This window comes from Carcharhinus amblyrhynchos, unplaced genomic scaffold, assembly GCF_965287045.1.
Source record: "Carcharhinus amblyrhynchos unplaced genomic scaffold, sCarAmb.v2.hapA chromosome_349, whole genome shotgun sequence".
NCBI lineage: Eukaryota > Metazoa > Chordata > Chondrichthyes > Carcharhiniformes > Carcharhinidae > Carcharhinus > Carcharhinus amblyrhynchos.
The window spans coordinates 133,744-157,057 of NW_027650089.1; the positions used below are offsets into that span (position 1 = coordinate 133,744).

Below are 23,314 nucleotides of genomic sequence, written 5' to 3' on the forward strand. Positions count from 1 at the left end.
CTTCCTGACCACCTGCTGCACCTGCAAGCTGGGTTTTTGCGACTCATGCACAAGGACCCCGAGGTCCCTCTGCACCGTCGCCTGCTGCAGTTTTTCGCCACGTAAGTAATAGTCCTTCCTACCATTCTTCCTACCAAAGTGGACCACCTCACACTTGCCAACATTAAATTCCATTTGCCATTTCCTGGCCCATTCGCCCAGCCTATCTAGATCCTTCTGCAGACTCTCCACACCCTCCGCACAATTTGCCTTTCCCCCAATCTTGGTGTCATCAGCAAATTTCGACACCCTGCACTCGGTTCCCTCCTCCAGATCATCTATATAAATGGTAAATAGCTGAGGCCCCAGCACCGACCCCTGGGGCACTCCACTAGTCACCATCCGCCAATCCGAATAGCACCCATTGACCCCCACTCTCTGCCTCCTATTTGACAACCAATCCTCTATCCACGCTAACACCCTACCCCCAACTCCATGTCCCCTGACCTTCTGCAATAACCTCTTGTGAGGTACCTTGTCAAACGCCTTCTGAAAATCCAGAAAGACCACATCCACCGGCTCTCGTCTATCCACTGCCCTAGACACATCCTCATAGAACTCCAGTAAATTTGTCAGACACGACTTCCCTCTAATGAAACCGTGTTGCGTCTGCCCTATCAAGCAATTCCCTTCAAGATGCCTCGCAATTTCCTCCTTAATGACGGATTCCAACATTTTACCTACCACAGACGTTAAACTAACCGGCCTATAATTCCCTGCCTTTTGCCTGGCACCCTTCTTAAACAACGGCGTAACATTAGCCGTTTTCCAATCTTCCGGCACTTCCCCGGAATCCAGCGACGTCTGGAAAATAACCACCAAGGCATCCACTATAACCTCCGCCATTTCTTTCAGAACCCTCGGATGCATTCCATCCGGTCCTGGGAAGTGTACATGGGGGTGTGGGAGGGGGAAAGGGGGGGAGAGTCAGTGATAGGGGAGAGTGTACATGGGGTGTGGGAGGGGGAATGGGGGGGTAGAGTCAGTGATAGGGAGAGTGTACATGGGGGTGTGGGAGGGGAATGGGGGAGAGTCAGTGATAGGGGGAGAGTGTACATGGGGTGTGGGAGGGGAATGGGGGGGTAGAGTCAGTGATGGGGGAGAGTGTACATGGGGTGTAGGAGGGGGAATGGGGGGGAGAGTCAGTGATAGGGGAGGGTGTACATGGGGGTGTGGGAGGGGGAATGGGGGGATAGAGTCAGTGATAGGGGAGAGTGTACATGGGGGTGTGGGAGGGGGAATGGGGGGAGAGTCAGTGATAGGGGAGAGTGTACATGGGGGTGTGGGAGGGGGAATGGGGGTAGAGTCAGTGATAGGGGAGAGTGTACATGGGGGTATGGGAGGGGGAAATGGGGGGGTAGAGTCAGTGATAGGGGAGAGTGTACATGGGGTGTGGGAGGGGAATGGGGGGGTAGAGTCAGTGATGGGGGAGAGTGTACATGGGGGTGTGGGAGGGGAATGGGGGGTAGAGTCAGTGATAGGGGGAGAGTGTACATGGGGGTGTGGGAGGGGGAATGGGGGGTATAATGATCTTTTACCTGTTGCCCCACCGGTCCTGTTTCTCCCTTGCCAGCTTTTTGCCCCTCACCGTTACACTCTAAATTTCCACTATCACCCCGAGAGACTGAGTTGTAGACCTGACTCCCGCTTCAGAACCTCACACTGACCCTCACTGACCCTGGCACTGATGCTCGGCCCCTAAATCTGCCCCTCACTCTGCCCCCCAATTCACACTGCTGCTGAATATTGAACGGGGTGCGGGGAATGAGCTGGGCGGGGGGGGGAGCGGGGCCGGGGGGGAGCTGGGCGGAGGGGGAGCTGGGCGGGGGGGGAGCTGGGTGGGGGAGGGAGCTGGGCGGGGGGGGAGCTGGGCGGGGGGGAGCTGGGTGGGGGAGGGGAGCTGGGTGGGGGGGGGGAGGGTGGGCGGGGGGGGAGCTGGGTGGGGGAGGGGGAGCTGGGTGGGGGGGGGAGGTGGGCGGGGGGGGGAGCTGGGCGGGGGGGAGCTGGGTGGGGAGGGGAGCTGCGGGGGGGGGGAGGTGTTATCTCTGAGCAGTTATCACTGTCTGAATCACCCTAGAGTTAAACACAGCAGCGACATGATTAATAGCAGTCCCGTTGCCATGGAAACACATCAAACGGCATTGAATGCCACAAATAAACATCTTATTTCAGTTTTCTTTGAGCCATAATAACAAACCGAAGCTGAAATGATTCCTCCTCAGCTCTCAGGCTGCCATTTACCGCAGCAACATTCAACCAACAGAGCCCATTCTGAGCACAGTCAAACCTCTTATTACTGCCTCAGAGAGAGAGAGAGGGGAGAGGGGGGCAGTTAGTGCTGGGGTCTGGGTCTCCTGGGGAAGGGTCTGGGGTCTCCTGGGGAAGGTCTGGGTCTCCTGGGAAGTGGGCCGAGGATCGGCAAATCTGTACGGATACGTGTGAGGAGTTGCATTTTGGAAAGTCAACCCAGGGTAGGATTATACCGTGGATGGGAGGGCCAGGGAGTGTTGAGGAACAGACGGCCCGAAGAGAACAAGGACACAGTCACTGAAAGCAGCGGTCACAGGTGGACAGGGTGGTGAAGAAGGCGTTTAGCACGCTGGCCTTCATCAGTCGGGGTACCGAGTGTCGGAGTTGGGACATTGTGTTACTGTTGTACAAGTGAGGCCAACAATTGGGTTAATGGGATTGGGAGTTCCAGATAGTTCTATGGCCTGGTAGGTAGGGATATGATCAGCGCAACTTGTGGGCCGAGGGGCCTGTTTGTGCTGTAGTGTTCTATGTTCTACTGTCTACAGTTTTGGTCACCCTGTTGTAGGAAAGGCATTGATAAACGGGAAAGAGTGCAGAGAAGGTTTACAAGCACGTCATCAGGACTCGTGGGCCTGAGTTACGAGGAGAGGTTGGCCAGCCCAGGACTTCATTCCTTGGGAAGTAGGAGAATGAGGGGTGACCTTGTTGAGGTGGATAAAATCATGAGGGGCATCGATAGGATGAACGCACACAGTCTTTTCCCAGGGAAGGGGATTGAAAACTCGAGGGCGTAGGTTTAAGGTGAGAGGGGAAAGGTTTAGAAGGGACCTGAGGGGTAACCTTCACACAGAGGGTGGTGTGTGTATGGAGTGAGCTGGCGGAGAAAGTGGTTGAGACAAGTTCAAAGTAACATTTGGAAAGTGCCTGGATAAGCGCGTGGCTGGGAAAGGATTAGAGGGATATGGAGCAAACACAGGCAGTTGGGACAAGCTGGGGGGGGGTACCATGGACTGGTTGGGCCGAAGGGCCTGTTTCCGTGCTGTATTGCCTGTGACCCTATGGGTGGATTTTACAGCCTCCCTCGAGCGAGACCAGAAACTTCCTGCCCGAGGTCAGCGGACGTTTCCGGGGCCGGCCCCTCGCCCAGGCTGATTCCATGGTGGGCGAGAAGGTAGAGTCCCGGGGTATGACTCTGTATTTGGGATCGGCCGTGAATCGCACCATTCCACAGCCACCGGGGAATCTGCTCAGCCTGGGAAGTAAGAGACTGTTGTGGCAACTGCAAAAAAGGGGAACGTAGAGAGCCAGGAGTCAGAGAGCCAGAGAGGTTTACAGCATGGAAACAGGCCCTTCGGCCCAACCTGTCCATGCTGCCTTTTTTTTTTAAACCCCAAAGCCAATCCCAATTGCCCGCATTTGGCCCATATCCCTCTCTACTCATCTTACCCACGTAACGGTCTAAATGCTTTTAAAAGACAAAATTGTACCCACCTCTACTACTACCTTTGGCAGCTTGTTCCAGACACTCACCACCCCTCTGGGTGAAAAAACTGCCCCTCTGGAGTCTTTTGTATCTCTCCCCTCTCACCTTAAACCTATGCCCTCTAGTTCTAGACTCCCCTACCTTTAGGAAAAGATATTGACTATCTAGCTGATCTGTGCCCAGCATTATTTATAGACCTCTATAAGATCACCCCTCAGCCTCCTACGCTCCAGGGAAAAAAAGTCCCAGCCTATCCAGCCTCTCCTTATAACTCAAACCATTAAGTCCCAGTAGCAGCCTAGTAAATCTTTTCTGCACTCTTTCTAATTTAATAATATCCTTTCTATAATAGGGTGACCAGAATTGCGCACAGTATTACCAATGTCTTGTACACGTTGAACAAGACATCCTGACTCCTGTATTCAATGTTCTATCTGCTGCTGAAACCATCTCCCACACCATTATTGCCACTGGACATTACTGTTTCAGCGGCCTGCAGGGTGAGTTCTACCTTCCACCCTTTAGAAGCTTGAGCTCATGCAAACCTCTGCAGCTCACTCCTTGAATCACAGGAAATCTCGTTCCCTGTTGGCTGCCTTGCTCACCGACCTACAAGGAATCCCAGTGATGTGAGGAGAGAGCCCACTCCCTGTAAGCACTCGCCAAGTGGTTATCCACTTTGGTAGAAATAAGAGTAGGAGGGATTATTATTTAAAGGCGAAAAGCTGCAGCATGCTACGGTGCAGAGGGACCTGGGGGTCCTTGTGCACGAGTCGCAAAAACCCAGTCTGCAGGTGCAGCAGGTGATCAAGAAGGCGAATAGGATGCTGGCCTTCATAGCGAGGGGGATAGAATATAAAAGCAGGGAGGTCTTGCTGCAACTGTACAGGGTACTGGTGAGGCTGCAGCTGGAGTACTGTGTGCAGTTTTGGTCGCCGCACTTGCTGAAGGATATATTGGCCTTGGAGGGAGTGCAGAGGAGGTTCACTAGACTGATACCGGAGATGAGGGGGTTGGACTATGAAGAGAGACTGAATAGATTGGGTCTGTACTCGTTGGAGTTTAGAAGGATGAGGGGGATCTTATAGAGACATATAAGATAATGAAGGGGATGGATAGGGTAGAGGTAGAGAGATTCTTCCCACTCAGAAAGGACAGCAGGACTAGAGGGCACAGCCTCAAGATAAGGGGGGCGCAGTTTAGATCAGAGTTGAGGAGGAACTTCTTCACTCAAAGGGTGGCGAGTCTCTGGAATTCTCTGCCCGTTGAAGTGGTGGAGGCTACCTCACTAAATATATTTAAGTCACGGGTAGATAGGTTTTTGGTAGACAAGGGAATTAAGGGTTATGGGGAGAAAGCGGGAAAGTGGAACTGATTCACTTCAGATCAGCCATGATCTTATTGAATGGCGGGGCAGGCTCGAAGGGCTAGATGGCCGACTCCTGCTCCTATTTCTTATGCCAAGTGTGTGGATGAAGATGCATCTCTAAATCAGGTTCACCAGCCACGCAGGGACCCACAGAACCCACGGCCAGTGAGAGGAGATTCTAGGCTGGACAATCATACTCATTAGTGAGTGATCGCTGATGAAGACAACATGGGCTCTAATAAAAGCAACATCCTGATTCTAAAATTCTCATCCTTGTTTTCAAATCCCTCGTGGACGTCATAGAATCCTACAGTGCACAAGGAGGCCATTCGGCCTATCGAGTCTGTACCAACCACAATCCTACCAAGGCCCTATCCCCATAACACCTTAATTCTGCTGGTTCCCCTGACACTAAGGGGCAATTTAGCCCAACCAGTCAACCTAACCAGCATGTCTCTGGACTGTGGGAGGAAATGGATTCTCGGAGGCTATTTCCCAGGGCTGAAATGGTCGCTACGAGAGGACACAGGTTTAAGGTGCTGGGGAGCAGGTACAGAGGAGATGTTAGGGGTAAGTTTCTCACTCAGAGGGTGATGAGTGAGTGGAATCGGCTGCCGGCGATGGTGGTAGAGGCGAACTTGCTGGGGTCTTTTAAGAGACTTCTGGATGAGTACATGGGATTTAATGGAATTGAGGCTTATAGATAGGCCTGGTAGATAGGGATATGATTGGCGCAACTTATGGGCCGAAGGGCCTGTTTGTGCTGTAGTGTTCTATGTTCTATGAAGCTCTGGTATTCTGGAATTTCCTCCCTAAACCTCTCCAACTCTCTAACTCTCTCTTCCCTCTTTTAAGGTGTTCCTTAAGACCCAAACGTTTGGACTGAACCCTTGGAAATCTGACCAAGTATCTCCTCGGGGCCAAATTCAGTTGACAACATTCTCTGTGAAACTCTCGGGGGCATTACACGATGGTAATGATGTTACGTAAATGTTTTGCTGTTGTTCCAACCAATAACTCGTAAAGCTACAGTGGGACGCTCCAATGAACCCAGTTGTGTGTGTCAGTGCCTGCGTCTGCCTGCTTTATACGATTGCCAACACTACATTTCTGCTGTAGCACTTAATCAGAACTAAATCATTTCCACAATGAAAATACAACGTCCCCATTGGGTTTGGAGGGGGTGAGGAAAGGTTCACTCCATTTACAGAGGGTCCCCGGGGAGTGTGTCAGTATTTACAGGGGGTCCCTAGGGAGTGTGTCAGTATTTACAGGGGGTACCCGGGGAGTGTGTCAGTATTTACAGGGGGTACCCGGGGAGTGTGTCAGTATTTACAGGGGGTACCCGGGGAGTGTGTCAGTATTTACAGAGGGTCCCCGGGGAGTGTGTCAGTATTTACAGGGGGTCCCTGGGGAGTGTGTCAGTATTTACAGGGGGTCCCAGGGGAGAGAGTGTCAGTATTTACAGGGGGTCCCCGGGGAGTGTGTCAGTATTTACAGGGGGTCCCCGGGCGGGGGGAGTGTGTCAGTATTTACAGGGGGGTCCCCGGGGAGTGTGTCAGTATTTACAGGGGGGTCCCCGGGGAGTGTGTCAGTATTTACAGGGGGTCCCCGGGGAGTGTGTCAGTATTTACAGGGGGGTCCCTGGGGAGTGTGTCAGTATTTACAGGGGGGTCCCCGGGGAGTGTGTCAGTATTTACAGGGGGTCACCGGGGGAGTGTGTCGGTATTTACAGGGGGTCACCGGGGGAGTGTGTCGGTATTTACAGGGGGGTCCCCGGGGAGTGTGTCAGTATTTACAGGGGGTCCCTGGGGAGTGTGTCAGTATTTACAGGGGGGTCCCCGGGGAGTGTGTCAGTATTTACAGGGGGTCCCTAGGGAGTGTGTCAGTATTTACAGGGGGTCCCTGGGGAGTGTGTCAGTATTTACAGGGGTCCCCGGGGAGTGTGTCAGTATTTACAGGGGGTCCCAGGGGGAGAGAGTGTCAGTATTTACAGGGGGGTCCCTGGGGAGTGTGTCAGTATTTACAGGGGGGTCCCCGGGGAGTGTGTCAGTATTTACAGGGGGGTCCCTGGGGAGTGTGTCAGTATTTACAGGGGGTCCCCGGGGAGTGTGTCAGTATTTACAGGGGGTCCCGGGGAGTGTGTCAGTATTTACAGGGGGTCCCCGGGGAGTGTGTCAGTATTTACAGGGGGTCCCTACAGGGGGTCCCCGGGGAGTGTGTCAGTATTTACAGGGGGTCCCCGGGGAGTGTGTCAGTATTTACAGGGGGTCCCCGGGGAGTGTGTCAGTATTTACAGGGGGTCCCCGGGGGGGGGAGTGTGTCAGCATTTACAGGGGGTCCCTGGGGAGTGTGTCAGTATTTACAGGGGGGTCCCCGGGGAGTGTGTCAGTATTTACAGGGGGTCTCTGGGGAGTGTGTCAGTATTTACAGGGGGTCCCCGGGGAGTGTGTCAGTATTTACAGGGGGTCCCCGGGGGGGAGTGTGTCAGTATTTACAGGGGGTCCCTGGGGAGTGTGTCAGTATTTACAGGGGGGTCCCCGGGGAGTGTGTCAGTATTTACAGGGGGTCCCCGGGGAGTGTGTCAGTATTTACAGGGGGTCCCTGGGGAGTGTGTCAGTATTTACAGGGGATTCCCCGGGGAGTGTGTCAGTATTTACAGGGGATCCCAGGGGGAGAGTATGTCAGTATTTACAGGGGGTCCCCGGGGAGTGTGTCAGTATTTACAGGGGGTCCCGGGGGAGTGTGTCAGTATTTACAGGGGGTCCCGGGGAGTGTGTCAGTATTTACAGGGGGTCCCGGGGAGTGTGTCAGTATTTACAGGGGGTCCCCGGGGAGTGTGTCAGTATTTACAGGGGGTCCCCGGGGGAGTGTGTCAGTATTTACAGGGAGGTTCTGGGGAGTGTGTCAGTATTTACAGGGGGGTCCCCGGGGAGTGTGTCAGTATTTACAGGGGGTCCCCGGGGGAGTGTGTCAGTATTTACAGGGGGTCCCCGGGGGGGGAGTGTGTCAGCATTTACAGGGGGTCCCTGGGGAGTGTGTCAGTATTTACAGGGGGGTCCCCGGGGAGTGTGTCAGTATTTACAGGGGGTCCCCGGGGAGTGTGTCAGTATTTACAGGGGGTCCCCGGGGAGTGTGTCAGTATTTACAGGGGGTCCCCGGGGGGGAGTGTGTCAGTATTTACAGGGGGTCCCTGGGGAGTGTGTCAGTATTTACAGGGGGTCCCCGGGCGGGGGGAGTGTGTCAGCATTTACAGGGGGTCCCTGGGGAGTGTGTCAGTATTTACAGGGGGGTCCCCGGGGAGTGTGTCAGTATTTACAGGGGGGTCCCCGGGGAGTGTGTCAGTATTTACAGGGGGTTCCCGGGGAGTGTGTCAGTATTTACAGGGGGTCCCTGGGGAGTGTGTCAGTATTTACAGGGGGTCCCCGGGGAGTGTGTCAGTATTTACAGGGGGTCCCCGGGGAGTGTGTCAGTATTTACAGGGGGTCCCCAGGGAGTGTGTCAGTATTTACAGGGGGTCCCTGGGGATTGTGTCAGTATTTACAGGGGGTCCCCGGGGGGGAGTGTGTCAGTATTTACAGGGGGTCCCTGGGGAGTGTGTCAGTATTTACAGGGGTCCCCGGGGGAGTGTGTCAGTATTTACAGGGGGATCCCTGGGGGATTGTGTCAGTATTTACAGGGGGTCCCCGGGGAGTGTGTCAGTATTTACAGGGGGTCACCGGGGGAGTGTGTCAGTATTTACAGGGGGTCCCCGGGGGAGTGTGTCAGTATTTACAGGGGGTCCCCGGGGAGTGTGTCAGTATTTACAGGGGGTCCCCGGGGAGTGTGTCAGTATTTACAGGGGGTCACCGGGGGAGTGTGTCAGTATTTACAGGGGGTCCCCGGGGGAGTGTGTCAGTATTTACAGGGGGTCCCCGGGGGAGTGTGTCAGTATTTACAGGGGGGTCCCCGGGGAGCGTGTCAGATTTATTAAAGAATTTCCCTTCCAAGTCCCTTCCTTGGAAATGTACTCACTGTCGCTGGGTCAAGATCCTGCTACTCCCTTCCTAACAGCACTGTGGGTGTACCTACAGCACAGGGACTGCAGTGGCTCAAGGAGGCAGCTCACCAGGAGCTTCTCAAGGGGCAATTAGGGATGGGTAATAAATGCTGATCTAGCAAGGGACAATCACATTCCACAAAATGGATTTGATAATATCCCCTTAACCCCATCAACACTGATGGGGGTGGCGCAGTGGTTGGCACTGATACCAGGGTCTGGGTTCAATTCCGGCCTGGGGTCCCTGTCTGTGCGGAGTCTGCACGTTCTCCCCATGTCTGCGTGGGTTTCCTCCTACACTCCAAAGATGAGCAGATTAGATGGATTGGCTATGGTAAATTGCTCTTAAATGTAAGTGGGGTGGAGGGGAGAAGGGGGGAGGAGGGAATGAGTCGTGGTAAATGTCTGAGGTTTCAGGGAGAGGGGGGGGAAAAGAGGTCAGGTGGGACGCTCTTCCGGAGAGTTGGCACGGATTTGAGGGGCTGAATGGCCTCTTTCTGCTCCGTCGGGATACTATTGTTCTCTGGACTGCTTCCCATCGCTTCCATCAACTCAAGAGCTCTTAATGGCCTCGCTTGATGTCAGTCTTTATGTTCTTTACAGGCAATTCCGGCTCCCCAGCATTGCTGCTGTCTCTCTATTGTCTGTCTCCTTTGATGCTTCTGTCTGAAAATTGAAATTCCATTAGAGCCTAATTATTCCTCACGTCGAGAGAAGCAGCCACTTACTCCTCTGACGCTCTTCCTGGCGTCCGTACAGCCAGCAATTATGAGCGATTTGCTGACAGTTTAGAAAGAGGCACACACTCGGGCTTCTCTCTCCGCTCTCCACACTCTTAAACAAGCAACTCCGCTCAACCGATATCGTCCTCGGAACAAACAAGAGGCGACGGGCAACGTGGTTGGCTTGGCGTGCGTCCGAGTCCTGCCAGACGGGGAATAGAATCGCTGAACCTGGAAACAGGTCAAGCGTTAGGAAACAGCAAGGTGACAAGTGTTGGCGAGATTATCCACAACACATGACGTGAGCAGGGCGAACTGAATGGGCCTCCAAATAAAGGCATCATCTCAATGTGTTTTTCCGTGGGAAAGATTCTTGAGGATAAGTCGGGCAGTCACCTGCGTAGCTTGATTCTGATTCTGCTCAACAACTTTGCCTGGTGGCCACGGTTTTTACAAAGACTTGATGTGCATCGCTGCTGACGGGTTTAAGAGGTCCACACTGCAGGGTGCCCCGCTGGGCGACTGGCCTTCCGTCCTGCGGTGCGCCTCAGTCAAAGGCGATCACGTCCTGTGTTTATTGGATCCTTCTCTGTAAAGCATTCCTTTGAGAAGCTTCAGCTACACTCGCGCACAGTGACAGCGAGGGGACAGGGAGTGAAGGAGATGACTACAAGACCAGCAGCACAGGACAAAGGGGGTCTTCTCTGCCCCTTGCAATGTTCACCCAGATATCCCAATCAATCCAGCAATGCCTCAATTTCCAAATCCTCGTCCTAATAGTTGAATCCCTCCATGGCCTTGTCCCTCCACTATTTCTGGAATCTCCAGCAGTCTACAAACATCCAAGATCTCTGTGCCCCTCCAATTCTGGCCTCTCGCAGCTTCCCGATTCCAATCGCTCCACTATTGGTGGCAGTGCCTTCAGCTGCCCTGGAATTCCCTCTGTAAACCTCTCCACCTCTCTCTCTCCCTCCTTCTTTACAAGAAAGGAGAAACAGGAGCAGGAATAGCACATTTAGCCCGTCGAGCCTGCTCCGCCATTCAATACGGCTGATCATATTGACTCAATTATGGTGGCACAGTGGCACAGTGGTTAGCACGGCTGCCTCACAGCGCCAGGGACCCGGGTTCAATTCCCGGCTTGGGTCACTGTCTGTGGGGGTTTGCACCCCCTCCCCGTGCCTGTGTGGCTTTCCTCTGGGTGCTCCAGTTTCCTCTCAAAAGATTAGGCTTAGATTGATTGGCCTAAATTGCTAAATTAACCCTTGTGTCGGAGGGATTAGCAGGATAAATACATGGTGTTACAGAGATAGGGTGGGATTGTGGTCGGTGCAGGCTTAATGGACCGAAAGGCCTTTTTCTGTACTGTAGGGATTCTATGATTCCACTTTCACACTCATTCCCCAAATCTCTTAATGCTTTGAGACCAAAAATCTCTATCCCAGCCTTAAATAAATCCCATGACGGAGCAGCCACATCCCAATGGGATAGGGAATTCCAAAGATTCACATCCCATTGCGTGAAGAAAGTTCTCCTCTTCTCTGAGCTAAGTGACCAGCCTTGATCCTGAGACGGCGCACCCCCCGTCCCCCGGGTTTTAGATTCCCCAAGCAGCGGAAACAACCTCTCAGCATCCACCCTACCAAACCCCTTCAGAGTCTTGCAAATTTCAATGAGATGGCCTCTCTAACCAGCAAGGAGGCACGGCGGGTTAGCACTGCTGCCTCACAGCGCCAGGGACCTGGGTTCGATTCTCAGCTTGGGTCACTGTGTGTGTGGAGTTTGCACATTCTCCCCGTGTCTACGTGGGTTTCCTCCCACAGTCCGAAAGACGTGCTGGTTAGGTGGATTGGCCGTGCTAAATTCTCCCTCAGTGGGCCCAAGCGGGCGCCAGAATGTGGCGACTAGGGGATTTTCACAATAACTTCATTGCAGTGTTAATGTAAGCCTACTTGTGACACTAATGAATGAACTTTTAACTTTAGCCTCCAGGGAATAGAGGCCCAAATTGCTCAGCATCCCATCATTGGACAATTCTCCTCATTCCCAGGACAAAGTTGTCTTTGATCTGATGAATTTTGTGCGTACGCCATCATTACTCAGGAGGTGTAAGAGAAACATGTCCCCAGGACGGGCACCAGAATATCACACACCAATTCCTAAGCAACAAAATTCATAATATTTGTGCGAAATCTGTTAAAACGTTCCCATTTTAATTTGCTGTCAAGATTCTTGCCAACTCCTCAGACAATAACCTGAAGCAGAACAATTAAACATGACAAGAGGAGAAAGCACACATAATCAGAACACCAAACTCATCAATCATTCCTGCCCAAGACACTGAGGAATGTTGAATATCTGAATCAAAGTCCATTGGACCACAGGCCAATCAAGTTGACAAGTTTCCTTCCCTGCGCTAGTGAAAGCGTGTATTAAATCAGGGTTCTGATTGGAGTTCTACAGTATCTGACATGATCATGTCAATCGGAGAAAAAGGCGGCTCCATCAGCAACACACCTTCTCCCTTCCATTCACTGGTTATGGTGCACAGGGAGGCCATTCGGCCCATCATGCCTGCATCACATCTTCGAATGAAGAATTCACCAAGTTCCATTCCCCACCTTCTCCCCGTCACCCTGCACACTCACTCTTCTCCAATAATAATCCAATTTCCTCTAGAGTGCCTCGACTGAATCTGTCTCCACCACACTCTCAGACAGTACATTCCAGATCCTAACCACTCGCTGTGTGAATCTGTCTCCACCACACTCTCAGGCAGTGTATTCCAGATCCTAACCATTCGCTGTGTGAATCTGTCTCCACCACACTCTCAGACAGTACATTCCAGATCCTAACCACTCGCTGTGTGAATCTGTCTCCACCACACTCTCAGACAGTACATTCCAGATCCTAACCACTCGCTGTGTGAATCTGTCTCCACCACACTCTCAGACAGTACATTCCAGATCCTAACCACTCACTGTGTGAATCTGTCTCCACCACACTCTCAGACAGTACATTCCAGATCCTAACCACTCGCTGTGTGAATCTGTCTCCACCACACTCTCAGACAGTACATTCCCGATCCTAACCATTCGCTGTGTGAATCTGTCTCCACCACACTCTCAGACAGTACATTCCAGATCCTCACCACTCGCTGTGTGAATCTGTCTCCACCACACTGTCTTTGTTTTTAATTTATTTGTGGAACATGGGTCTCACTTGCTGGGCCAGCACATATTATCCATCCTTAGTTGCCCTTGAAGGGCAGTTGAGAGTCAACCACATTGCTATGGCTCTGGAGTCACGTGTAGGCCAGACCGAGTAAGGATGGCAGATTTCCTTCCCTAAAGGAACCAGATGGGTTTTTCCGACAATCGACAATGGTTTCATGGTCATCAGCAGATTCTTAATTCCAGATATTTTTTATTGAACTCAAATTCCACCATCTGCCATGGCGGGATTCGAACCCGGGTCCCCAGAACATTAGCTGAGGTCCTGGATTAATTGTCCAGTGATAATAACACGAGGCCACCGCCTCCCCAGTGTCACTGTGACAGCCCTTCGAGAGAACGTTCTAAAGAGAAAAATCCCACTCTGCTCTTTCCCAAAATCCTGAAAAACCTCACGTTTGTGTCTGAAATCTCAAACTGAGAGAGACGGAGCCCGCTGGCTCGCAGCGTCTGCTCCTGCTTGGCAGATTGATAGGGGGAAAGTTACTGCAGTTATCTGTACCCACTCCCCGACCCCTCTCCCCCAGCCCCCTCCCTCGCACTCACCCTCCTCCCCGTCACGCTGCACACTCACCCTTCTCCCTGTCACTCAAACCCCGTTCCCCCACCCTCGCACCCATCATCTGGACCCTCCACCCGCACCCCCCCCCCCCCCACCCCCCCTCCTCCCTCACCCCCTCCACATCCCATCGGTTCCACTTGTGAAAGGGTGAAGGGCTGGATTATAAACTGGCTTTGGGCCAGGGCTCAGCTCCCTCTCTGCCGTTGCCCCTGGTAACAGCGTTGACAGAACCTCCCAGAATAAAGTGTAATTGTAGAAATTCTATCGTCAAACACCGGTGGGGGGTTGGGGGGGGGTGGTGGGTGCGGGCGGGAGTGGAGGAGGGGGGACTGGAGCTGGAGAAGAAACACACAGAGATACTGGAGAGAGGTACAGACACAGAACTTGCGCGCACACACACTCTCACACACACACTCTCACACACACACTCTCTCACACACACACTCTCACACATACACACTCATGGATGGAGAGACAGAGAGAGAGAGAGAAAGAGAGAGAGTGAGAAAGAGAGAGAGAGAGAGAAAGAGAGAGAGAAAGAGAGAGAGACAGAGAGAGATGCAGAGACAGAGAGTGAGGGAAAAACAGAGAGAGAAGGAGAGGCAGAGAGAGTGAGGGTCACAGAGACAGAGTGAGGGACGTGCAGACAGGTACACAGACACAATTTCAGACATTAGGGAAACATCCACAGCACAGCAACATGGAGAAGGGTGGAGAGGGGGAAAATTAAAATCAAGATGGAAATATACAGGCAGGGAAAGAGAGAAGAATTACTGTAAGATCAAAAGGAGTAGGTGCAGGAGTCGGCTATTCGGCAAAGTGGCAGCACCCTCCCCCCCCACCCCCCCACAACTCCCTTCCTGATTGGACTGTCCAATCAGCCCCTCCCATAACCCTGCCCCCACCCCCCCCCAGGCCCTGCTCCCCATAAGCCTCGCCCCAATTATCCTTGCCTCCTGGTATTGCCTGGTGGGCAGTGCCAAAGTGCCCGGTGGGCATTACCGGGGTGCCAGGCTGGCAGTGCCAAGGTGCCAGGCTAGCACTGCCCAGAGGGCACATCCCTTGCCCTCGGCCTCCTAGGGGGTTCTCGATGGCCTCTGATTCCAACACGACTGTTCCTCATTCATGGAGAGCAGGTGTTTTCCTCACCGGAGAGAAACTCTCCCGGTGAAGTCAGAAAGGCAAGTGAACCTGGATGACTGAGCTCCGGGCTCGCTAATCACACGTAAACTAGGATTAAAATATATTTAAATCATTTATTCAGCTTCCCGCCCATTCCGGGTGAGAGGCGGACCACGTGGGAAATCCAGTTCTCAGGCACAATCCTGATTTCTCAGACCTCGCGCAATTTTACTGGCTTGATTCGCTTCGCCCATCAATGGGAGGGCAAAATAATGACCCACCACTCAGTCTTTGAACTCCAACGAGTCTGAGACCAAACTGCTCAACCTTTCCTCATAAGACAACCCCCATCATGCCAGGAATCAGCCCGGTGAACCTTCTCTGAACTGTGTTCAACACAAGTTTTCCTTCCATAGGGAATGAAACCAAAACTGTAAACAGTACTCCAGATGTGGTCTCACTGATGCCTTGTACAATAGTAGTAAGACTCAACCACTTTCATACTCCATCCTCTTTGCAATAAATGTCAACATTCTACTTATTTTCTGTTCCTGCACGCTGGCCTTTTGTGATTCATGTACAAGGACACCCAGATCCCTCTGCAACTCAACATTCTGCATCTTCTCTCCATTTAAATAATCTTCTGTTTTTCTATTCTTCCTGCCAAGTTGGACAATTTCACATTTTCCCACATTATACACCACCTGCCAACTCTTTTCCCACTCATTTGACCTCTCTCTTTGCAATCTCTGGGCCCAGATTTTTGCTATTGATGACAGAAGCTTAAGTGGGGAAGTTCCCCACTTTTGAGACCCAACTCCTTGAAAAGAGCCCCCATTGTCTTGAGAAACAAACTGGAGAAACAGATGAGTGGGCATCTGCTGCTGTTGATGCAGCTCACAGATGGCCTCATTATGCATGCTTGGCTCAGCATCAAGACCCACTAATGGATTGGTTCAACAAGGTGGAAATGGGGTGCTTGTATCTTTTTTCAAACAGTTTCACTGCATGCATATTTATCTGGACAGGGTGAAGTGAGATAAATTGATGCTTTCATAGCTCTGTTTGATTGACAGTTCTATGGGGTTGTAACAGTAGTAATCTTTTTCAAATTCTGGAGGAGCGAGTTTGAGTTCATTTTAAGACATGCCATTATTATTATATGGTATATTGGTTCTATAGTACATAATTATTCCTCTCATTACACCTCAACTCCACAAACATTTGGCTCTTTGCATTTTCCACACAACTTTTCCCATCTATCTCGACATCATCAGTAAATGTAGCTGCAATGCACTCGATCCTTTCAACTCAGTCGTTAATAAGTCGCCAAACTGAAAATGACCCATTTATTCTGACTCTCTGTTCTCTGTCAGTGAACCAATCCTCTATCTGAGTGAATATGTCACCCTCACAGTTGAGTAACAATTTTTCAGATGGTGTCTTTGGAAATCCAAATCTACCACAATGACTGGTTCCCTGCTTATTTTATCCTCAAAGTAAACTCATCAAACACAATTCCTCTTTCACAAAACCATATTGACTCTGCCTCATTGTGTTATCATTTTCCAAATGCCCTCACACAGCGGGCGGCACAGTGGTTAGCACTGCCGCCTCACAGCACCAGGGTCCGGGGTTCGATTCCCAGCTCGGGTCACTGCCTGTGTGGAGTCTGCACATCCTCCCCGTGTCTGCGTGGGTTTCCTCCGGGTGCTCTGGTTTCGTCCCACAATCTCAAAGATGTGCGGGTTAGATGAATTGACCGTGTTAAATTGCCCCTTAGTGTCAGGGGGACTAGCTAGGGTAAATGCATGGGGTTACGGGGATGGAGTCTGGGTGGGATTGTGGTCGGTGCAGACTCAATGGGCCGAATGGCCTCCTTCTGCACAGTTGGGATTCTACGATTCACAGTGGAACCTTAGGATGTCCCCCGGGTTACGAAAGCACGTTTGACAATGCTGCGTAGGCTGATGTTTATTCTCCACATGGGTCTGGAAACTAGAAAACTGCCAGGAAGGGGAAGGAGTCACTGTGGCTGCACTTCCAGAACATAAACTATCACGGTTCAAAAAGTCAGCTCAAAGGTAATTAGGGATGGGCAATAAGTGCCAGCCTTACCAGCAACACCACCATCCTATGAATGAATAAAAAACGTTTATAAAATGTTGAGAGGAATGGGTAGGGTGGATTCTCAGAGGCTATTTCCCCGGGTTGAAATGGTCGCTACGAGAGGACACAGATTTAAGGTGCAGGGAGGAAAGTACAGAAGTGATGTCAGGGGTAAGTTTTTCACTCAGAGGGTGGTGAGTGAGTGGAATCGGCTGCCGTCAGTGGTGGTGGAGGCGAACTCGCTGGGGTCTTTTAAAAGACTTCTGGATGAGTATATGGGATTTAATGGGATTGGGGGTTATAGATAGGTCTGTTGATTGGTAGGTGTTGATGTGATCGGCACAACTCGTGGGCCGAAGGGTCTGTTTGTGCTGTAGTGTTCTGTGTTCTATGTTTCTGTCTATTGTCTTCATTTTTGTTCACTTAATTTCTTAATTTTTTCATGACACCCTTTACCGTTCTTTCATTTGTAATCGCCATTCCACGTTTTTCATTAGTTTTAGTTTTGCCTTCATTTATTTACCTCTTCATTTCCGAACCATTACTCCTTGTTCTTTACTGGCACAGATTTCTCCTGCCTTTTCAATATTTTCTCAGCCTTTTAAATATTTTTTCGCTTATTATTCCCTTATTTATTTTGCCAGTTTATTTCCTCTAACTCCACTTTCATTCCATTAAAATCAGCACCAGCGGTAAATCAACCTACTGCTTAGGGTTTTGGTCTCCTTTGTTATTTCTCAGTCTTTTCCTTCAATCATATTATGTTGTGATCGCTCATGACTGGATGTTCCCCACACTTTAATTCCCTTAACTATTCTCTTTCATTTCCCATTGCTAGAATCCTGAAGTGATGTCGCTCTTTTTATAGTTTTATACACTAGGTAAGAAAGTGTTATAAAGTGGAGGTTGATTCCCCCCTCTGAGAACTAACACTGAAACACCCAAAGAGGAATCCCTCACCTGATAATCTGTAAAAAGTGAGTGCGAAGTGGTGTGACCTTCTCTTCAGCAACTTCTAGCAGTTAAATACAAAACAAATCCCTGACACTCTCTCTAAAACCAACACCTAACAATTTATTTATCTAAAAGTGAGCAAATTAATTAAACTTTTAACAAACCCAATAAATCCCTTTTAACTATCAACTATTCCTGAATAAAACAAGATTCTAATGGAATGCTGTTCCAATAAATACAATTCCCATTCACTATCAAAAATAGAATTTAGTCACTCTCCAAACTACAACCAGTTTTTGTACCTTCTGGAATATTCTGGGCTTTCTCTGTTGATTCTTCTGTCTGGAACTTCTTTCTTCTTTGGTACCTTTGCTATCGAGATGGTGCTTTGAGCCATGAGCTATGAGCTGTTATCTCTGGCAGGTGGCAGTTTCTCTCCTTTTTGTCTCACTGGCCCATTCTTTTATATATGTGATGATACATCAATATTTTTCACAATAGGATTGGTCTGAGGTTGTCAACACCATCAGATTTAAATTTAATAGGTTCTTGGTATCAAAATGCCTGATTCAAATTGATTGGCTAAATTCAAAAGCTTGTTGTTTTGGTAAAAACAGTTGCTTTGCCGTTCAATACTAATGTTTCAGTCTGGGCTCTCTGTGTACTTGCATCTTAAATCATTAAGCACAGAAAAAGCGCCACCTTTTAACAGGATCACGCAATGCTCCCTCCCCCCCACCCCCCGAGCATTTTACAATTTCACCATTGTTACAAACACCAAATTCTAACTTCCTATCTCCCAAACTACAATCACTCCATCCAACTTCCCAATAATCAGAGTTCTGCAAACATTGATTCGCAATTAGATGGTGGATCTTTTAACCCTACTATCCCTTCTCATCTGTCATTACAATCCATACAGGGAGGTTGGTTAGCTCAGTTGGCTGGACAGGGAGGTTCCAACAGAGTATCAGCTGATGTTATTCATGGAGTCCCCGCGTACTCAACCCTGCCCCTCTCCTGTGGTGTGGCGACCCTCAGGTTAAATCACCACCAGTCACCTCTCCCTGTCTCTCTTCCATTTGAGTTGATTTGATTTATTCTTGTCACATGTATTAACGTACAGTGAAAAGTATTGTTTCTTGCCGCCATACAAAGCATACTGTTCATAGAGAAGGGAAAGAGAGTGTGCGGAATGTAGTGTTACAGTCATAGAGGGAGAGGGAGTGGGATAGCTTGATCTTGGGTTTGAACATAGCTTGGCACAACTTTGAGGGCCAAAGGGCCTGTTCTGTGCTGTAATTTCCTACGTTTTATGTTCTATAGTCTATAGCGAGGGTGTAGAGAAAGATCAACTTAATGCGAGGTAGGTCCATTCAAAAGTCTGACAGCAGCAGGGAAGAAGCTTCTCAAGTTAGTTGACATGTGACGTCAGAGTTTTATATCTTTTTCCTGAAGGAAGAAGGTGGAAGAGAGAATGTCCGGGGTGTGTGGGGTCCTTAATTATGCTGGCTGCTTTGCTGAGGCAGCAGGAAGTGTAGACGGAGTCAATGGATGGGAGGCTGGTTTGTGTGATGGATTGGGCTACATTCATGACCTTATGTAGCTCCTTGCAGTCTTGGGCAGAGCAGGAGCTCAGACCAAGCTCAGCAAAGCAGCCAGCAACCTGGAGTTCTCCACCATTTCTACCTGGTCCCTATTGATGTAGACGGGGGCATGTTCTGCTTTACACTTCCTGAAGTGGATGACTATCTCCTTCGTTTTCTTGAGGGAGAGATTATTGTTGTTGCAGCAGTTCACCAGGTTCTCTGAGAGCCCAGCGCTGTGGCATTACAACTCAGTTGTAGGGCGGCACGGGGTGGGCGCCAAATACTTGCCAGCGTCCCACAACAGGATGAAATGGTTCAGTCGCCAGTCCCATGATCTAAGAGGGTATGATTCCACATTAGGATGTGGAAGCTATTGAGAGGGTGCAGAGGAGATTTACCAGGATGTTGCCTGGATTGGGAGGCATGCCTTATGAGGATAGGTTGAGGGAGCTGGGACTCTTCTCCCTGGAGAGACGAAGGTTGAGAGGCGACCTGATAGAAGTTTATAAAATGTTGAGAGGAATAGATAGGGTGGATTCTCGGAGGCTATTTCCCAGGGCTGAAATGGTCGCTACGAGAGGACACAGGTTTAAGGTGCTGGGGAGCAGGTACAGAGGAGATGTCAGGGGTAAGTTTTTCACTCAGAGGGTGGTGAGTGAGTGGAATCGGCTGCCGTCGGTGGTGGTAGAAGCGAACTTGCTGGGGTTTTAAAAGACTTCTGGATGAGTACATGGGATTTAACGGGATTGAGGGTTATAGATAGGCCTGGTAGGTATGGATATGATCGGTGCAACTTGTGGGCCGAAGGGCCTGTTTGTGCTGTAGTGTTCTATGTTCTATGATTCAGTCATCTCTAAATCCCTGTCTATGCAGTTCCCGCTGGGTAGCTGGTTACCCCCCCACACTATCCTGAGTGCCTTGTGTATGTTGCTGTTTGGACAATTTTAATCCGCCTTGGCAGTTCCCTGCTTGGACATGAGTTTTAACATTCCTTCCTTTGAAACTTCTTTTGTTTTTCTTAGCTGTTTGTTCCACCGTTGCTTCGTCCACACAAAAGAACTAGAAATCACAAGGGGGCTTGGCACACTTTCTGAGAGAATTTAACTCCAGGAAGAGGACCAGGTGACATTGAAGTTCCTACGGTCAGGTTTGCAGGCTGAGGTTGAATGGAGCGAACAGCACGGGGAAGGACGTTCAAGGCAGAGCTAGTGAGCTGCGAGCTCAGATATTTGTGTCCAATATTCATCCGCAGCCTACCATCCCCTGGGGCCTCCTTCCCCTTAGTCACTTCCGAACGATCGACTCTATCCTTCCAGTTAATGAACCCAAAATAATGCCTCTTTGCAAACTCTTCCAATTAGCCAGCCAGCTCCTGTATGCCAATGTGATAATGAGCAGATAATGACTTTGCTGGCTGAGGGATAAATGTTGGTCCCTGGGGGGGTGGTGAGGGGGGAGAGAAGGGAGGGAGGGAGGGAGGGAGGGGGAGACTCCCACCTCTTCTGCACAATAGAGGCTATGGGATTTGATTGCTCCACTCTGAGGATGCGTAGGAGGAGAGAGTGAGAGTAACTCAGGGATCACACTGGTGTTGTGACACTGCAGGAGATTACAAAGATAGGGAGAGGTAGAAAGAAGGGTTCAAAGGGACCCAGATTCAATTCTGGCCTCAAGTCTGAATAGACTGGGTCTGTACTCGTTGGAGTTTAGAAGGCTGAGGGGGGATCTTACAGAGACGTATAAGATAATGAAGGGGATGGATAGGGTAGAGGTAGAGAGATTCTTCCCGCTTAGAAAGGATAGCAGGACTAGAGGGCACAGCCTCAAAATAAGGAGGGGGGGGCAGTTTAGATCAGAGTTGAGGAGGAACTTCTTCACTCAAAGGGTGGTGAATCTCTGGAATTCTCTGCCCGTTGAAGTGGTGGAGGCTGCCTCGCTAAATATATTTAAGTCACGGGTAGATAGATTTCTGATAGACAGGGGAATTAAGGGTTATGGGGAGAGAGCGGGAAAGTGGAACTGATCCACTTCAGATCAGCCATGATCTTATTGAATGGCGGGGCAGGCTCGAAGGGCTAGATGGCCTACTCCTGCTCCTATTTCTTATGTTCTTACGTTATGAGTCACTGTCTGTGTAGAGTCTGCATGTTCTCCCTGTGTCTGCACGGGTTTCCTCCGGGTGCACTGGCTTCCTCCCACGGTCCAAAGGTGTGTGGGCTAGGTGGATTGGCCAGGCTAAATTGCCCCTTAGTGTCAGGGGGACTAGCTAGGGTGAATGCATGGGGTTATAGAGATAGGGGCTGGGTGTCAGTACAGACCTGATGGGCCAAATGGCCTCCTTCTGCACTGTAGGGATTCTATGAATAAATGCTGCCCCAGCCAGAGACACCCAGAGCCTGTGAATGACTTTTTTAAAAAAAAATACACATGCCAAAGTCTTTGTGCAGTTTTGGTCTCCACATCTGAGAAAGGTTATACTTGCATTGGAGGGGGCTACAGAGAAGGTTCACTTGACAAAAGGAGTTGACACTGTGGTCAGTGCAGACTCTACAGGCTGGATGGCCTCCTTCTGCACTGTCGGGATGCTATGATTCTATGACACTTAAACCTCAAGGCGTTGTTTAACCGGAACAGGTTCGCACCCAAGCCGGATATGAACTCGATTTGCATAATTTTAAATCCATTTGAATATCATTAAAGGGTTTTACACCTGAGTGCAGCACATGAATGGGGCATGTGATAGGTAACCCTGGAAGGAGAGGTAACTCTCCTCCAATGGGGGGGGTTTCTATTATGTATGGTAGTTGTGGGGGGGAGAATCCTGATCACAACAAGGGTAGCACACAATACTCCAGGTGTGGCCTCACCAACACCCTGTACAACTACAGCAAAACATTCCTATTCCTGTACTCAAATCCTCTCGCTATGAAGGCCAACATAGCATTTCCCTTCTTTACTGCCTGCTGTACCTGCGCGCTTACTTTCAGCAACTGATGCAGGAGGACTCCAAGGTCTCGCTGAGTATCCGCCTCTCTCAATTTACACCCATTCAAACAATAACCCGTCTTCCTATTATTGCTACCAAAGTGGATAATCTCACATTTATCCACATTATACTGCATCTGCCATGCAGATACCCACACACTCAGCCTGTCCAAATCACACTGAAATATCTCTGCATCCTCCTCACAGCTCACCCTCCCACCCAACTCTGTATCATCTACAAATTTGGAGATAATACATTCAGTTCCCTCTTCCAAATCATTAATATATAACGTGAACAGTTGGGGGTCCCAGCACAGATCCCTGCAGAAACCCACTAGTCACTGACTGCCAATCAGAAAAAGACCCATTTACGCCAACTCTTTGCTTCCTATCTGCCAACCAGCTTTCTAACCATCTCAAGACATTACCTGCAATCCCAGGTAATGTCTGTTATGTGAAACCATGTAGAAAATCTTCTGAAAGTCTAAATAAACCACATCCACTGGTTCTCCACGGTCAACTCTATGAGTTATATCCTCGAAGAATTCCAATAGAATTGTCAAGTATGATTTCCCTTTTGTAAATTCCACGCTGACTGTGTCCGATTATATTACTGACTTTCCAAACACCGAGTTATGAAATCCTTGGTAATGGACTCAAGTAACTTCCCCAGTGCCAACGTGAGGCTCGCTGCTCTGTAGTTCCCTGTTTTCCCTCTACTTCCCTTTTTGAGTAGTGAGTTTACATTCGCTACCCTCCAATCTGGAGGAACCAGTCCCGAGTCCAAAGAGTTTTGGAAAATGATCACTAATGGGTCTATTATTCCCAGGGCCACTTCCTTAAATCCTCTGGGAT

The 23,314-nt window shown here is 50.1% G+C and overlaps 1 protein-coding gene across 1 annotated transcript in view; it reads right to left on the reverse strand.

Moving 5' to 3' along the window:
* Positions 1-10,136, reverse strand: part of LOC145339221 (cGMP-dependent 3',5'-cyclic phosphodiesterase-like) — a gene marked incomplete at both ends in the record, with an annotated part of 143,738 nt that extends 133,602 nt beyond the window's left edge. Inside the window, 2 exons of the mRNA XM_080183617.1 lie at positions 3,436-3,571; positions 9,890-10,136. Of these exons, the coding sequence (XP_080039743.1) occupies positions 3,436-3,571; positions 9,890-10,136 (383 nt within the window). The remainder of the gene's footprint in view (positions 1-3,435; positions 3,572-9,889) is intronic.
* Between the last annotated feature and the right edge of the window lie 13,178 nt (positions 10,137-23,314).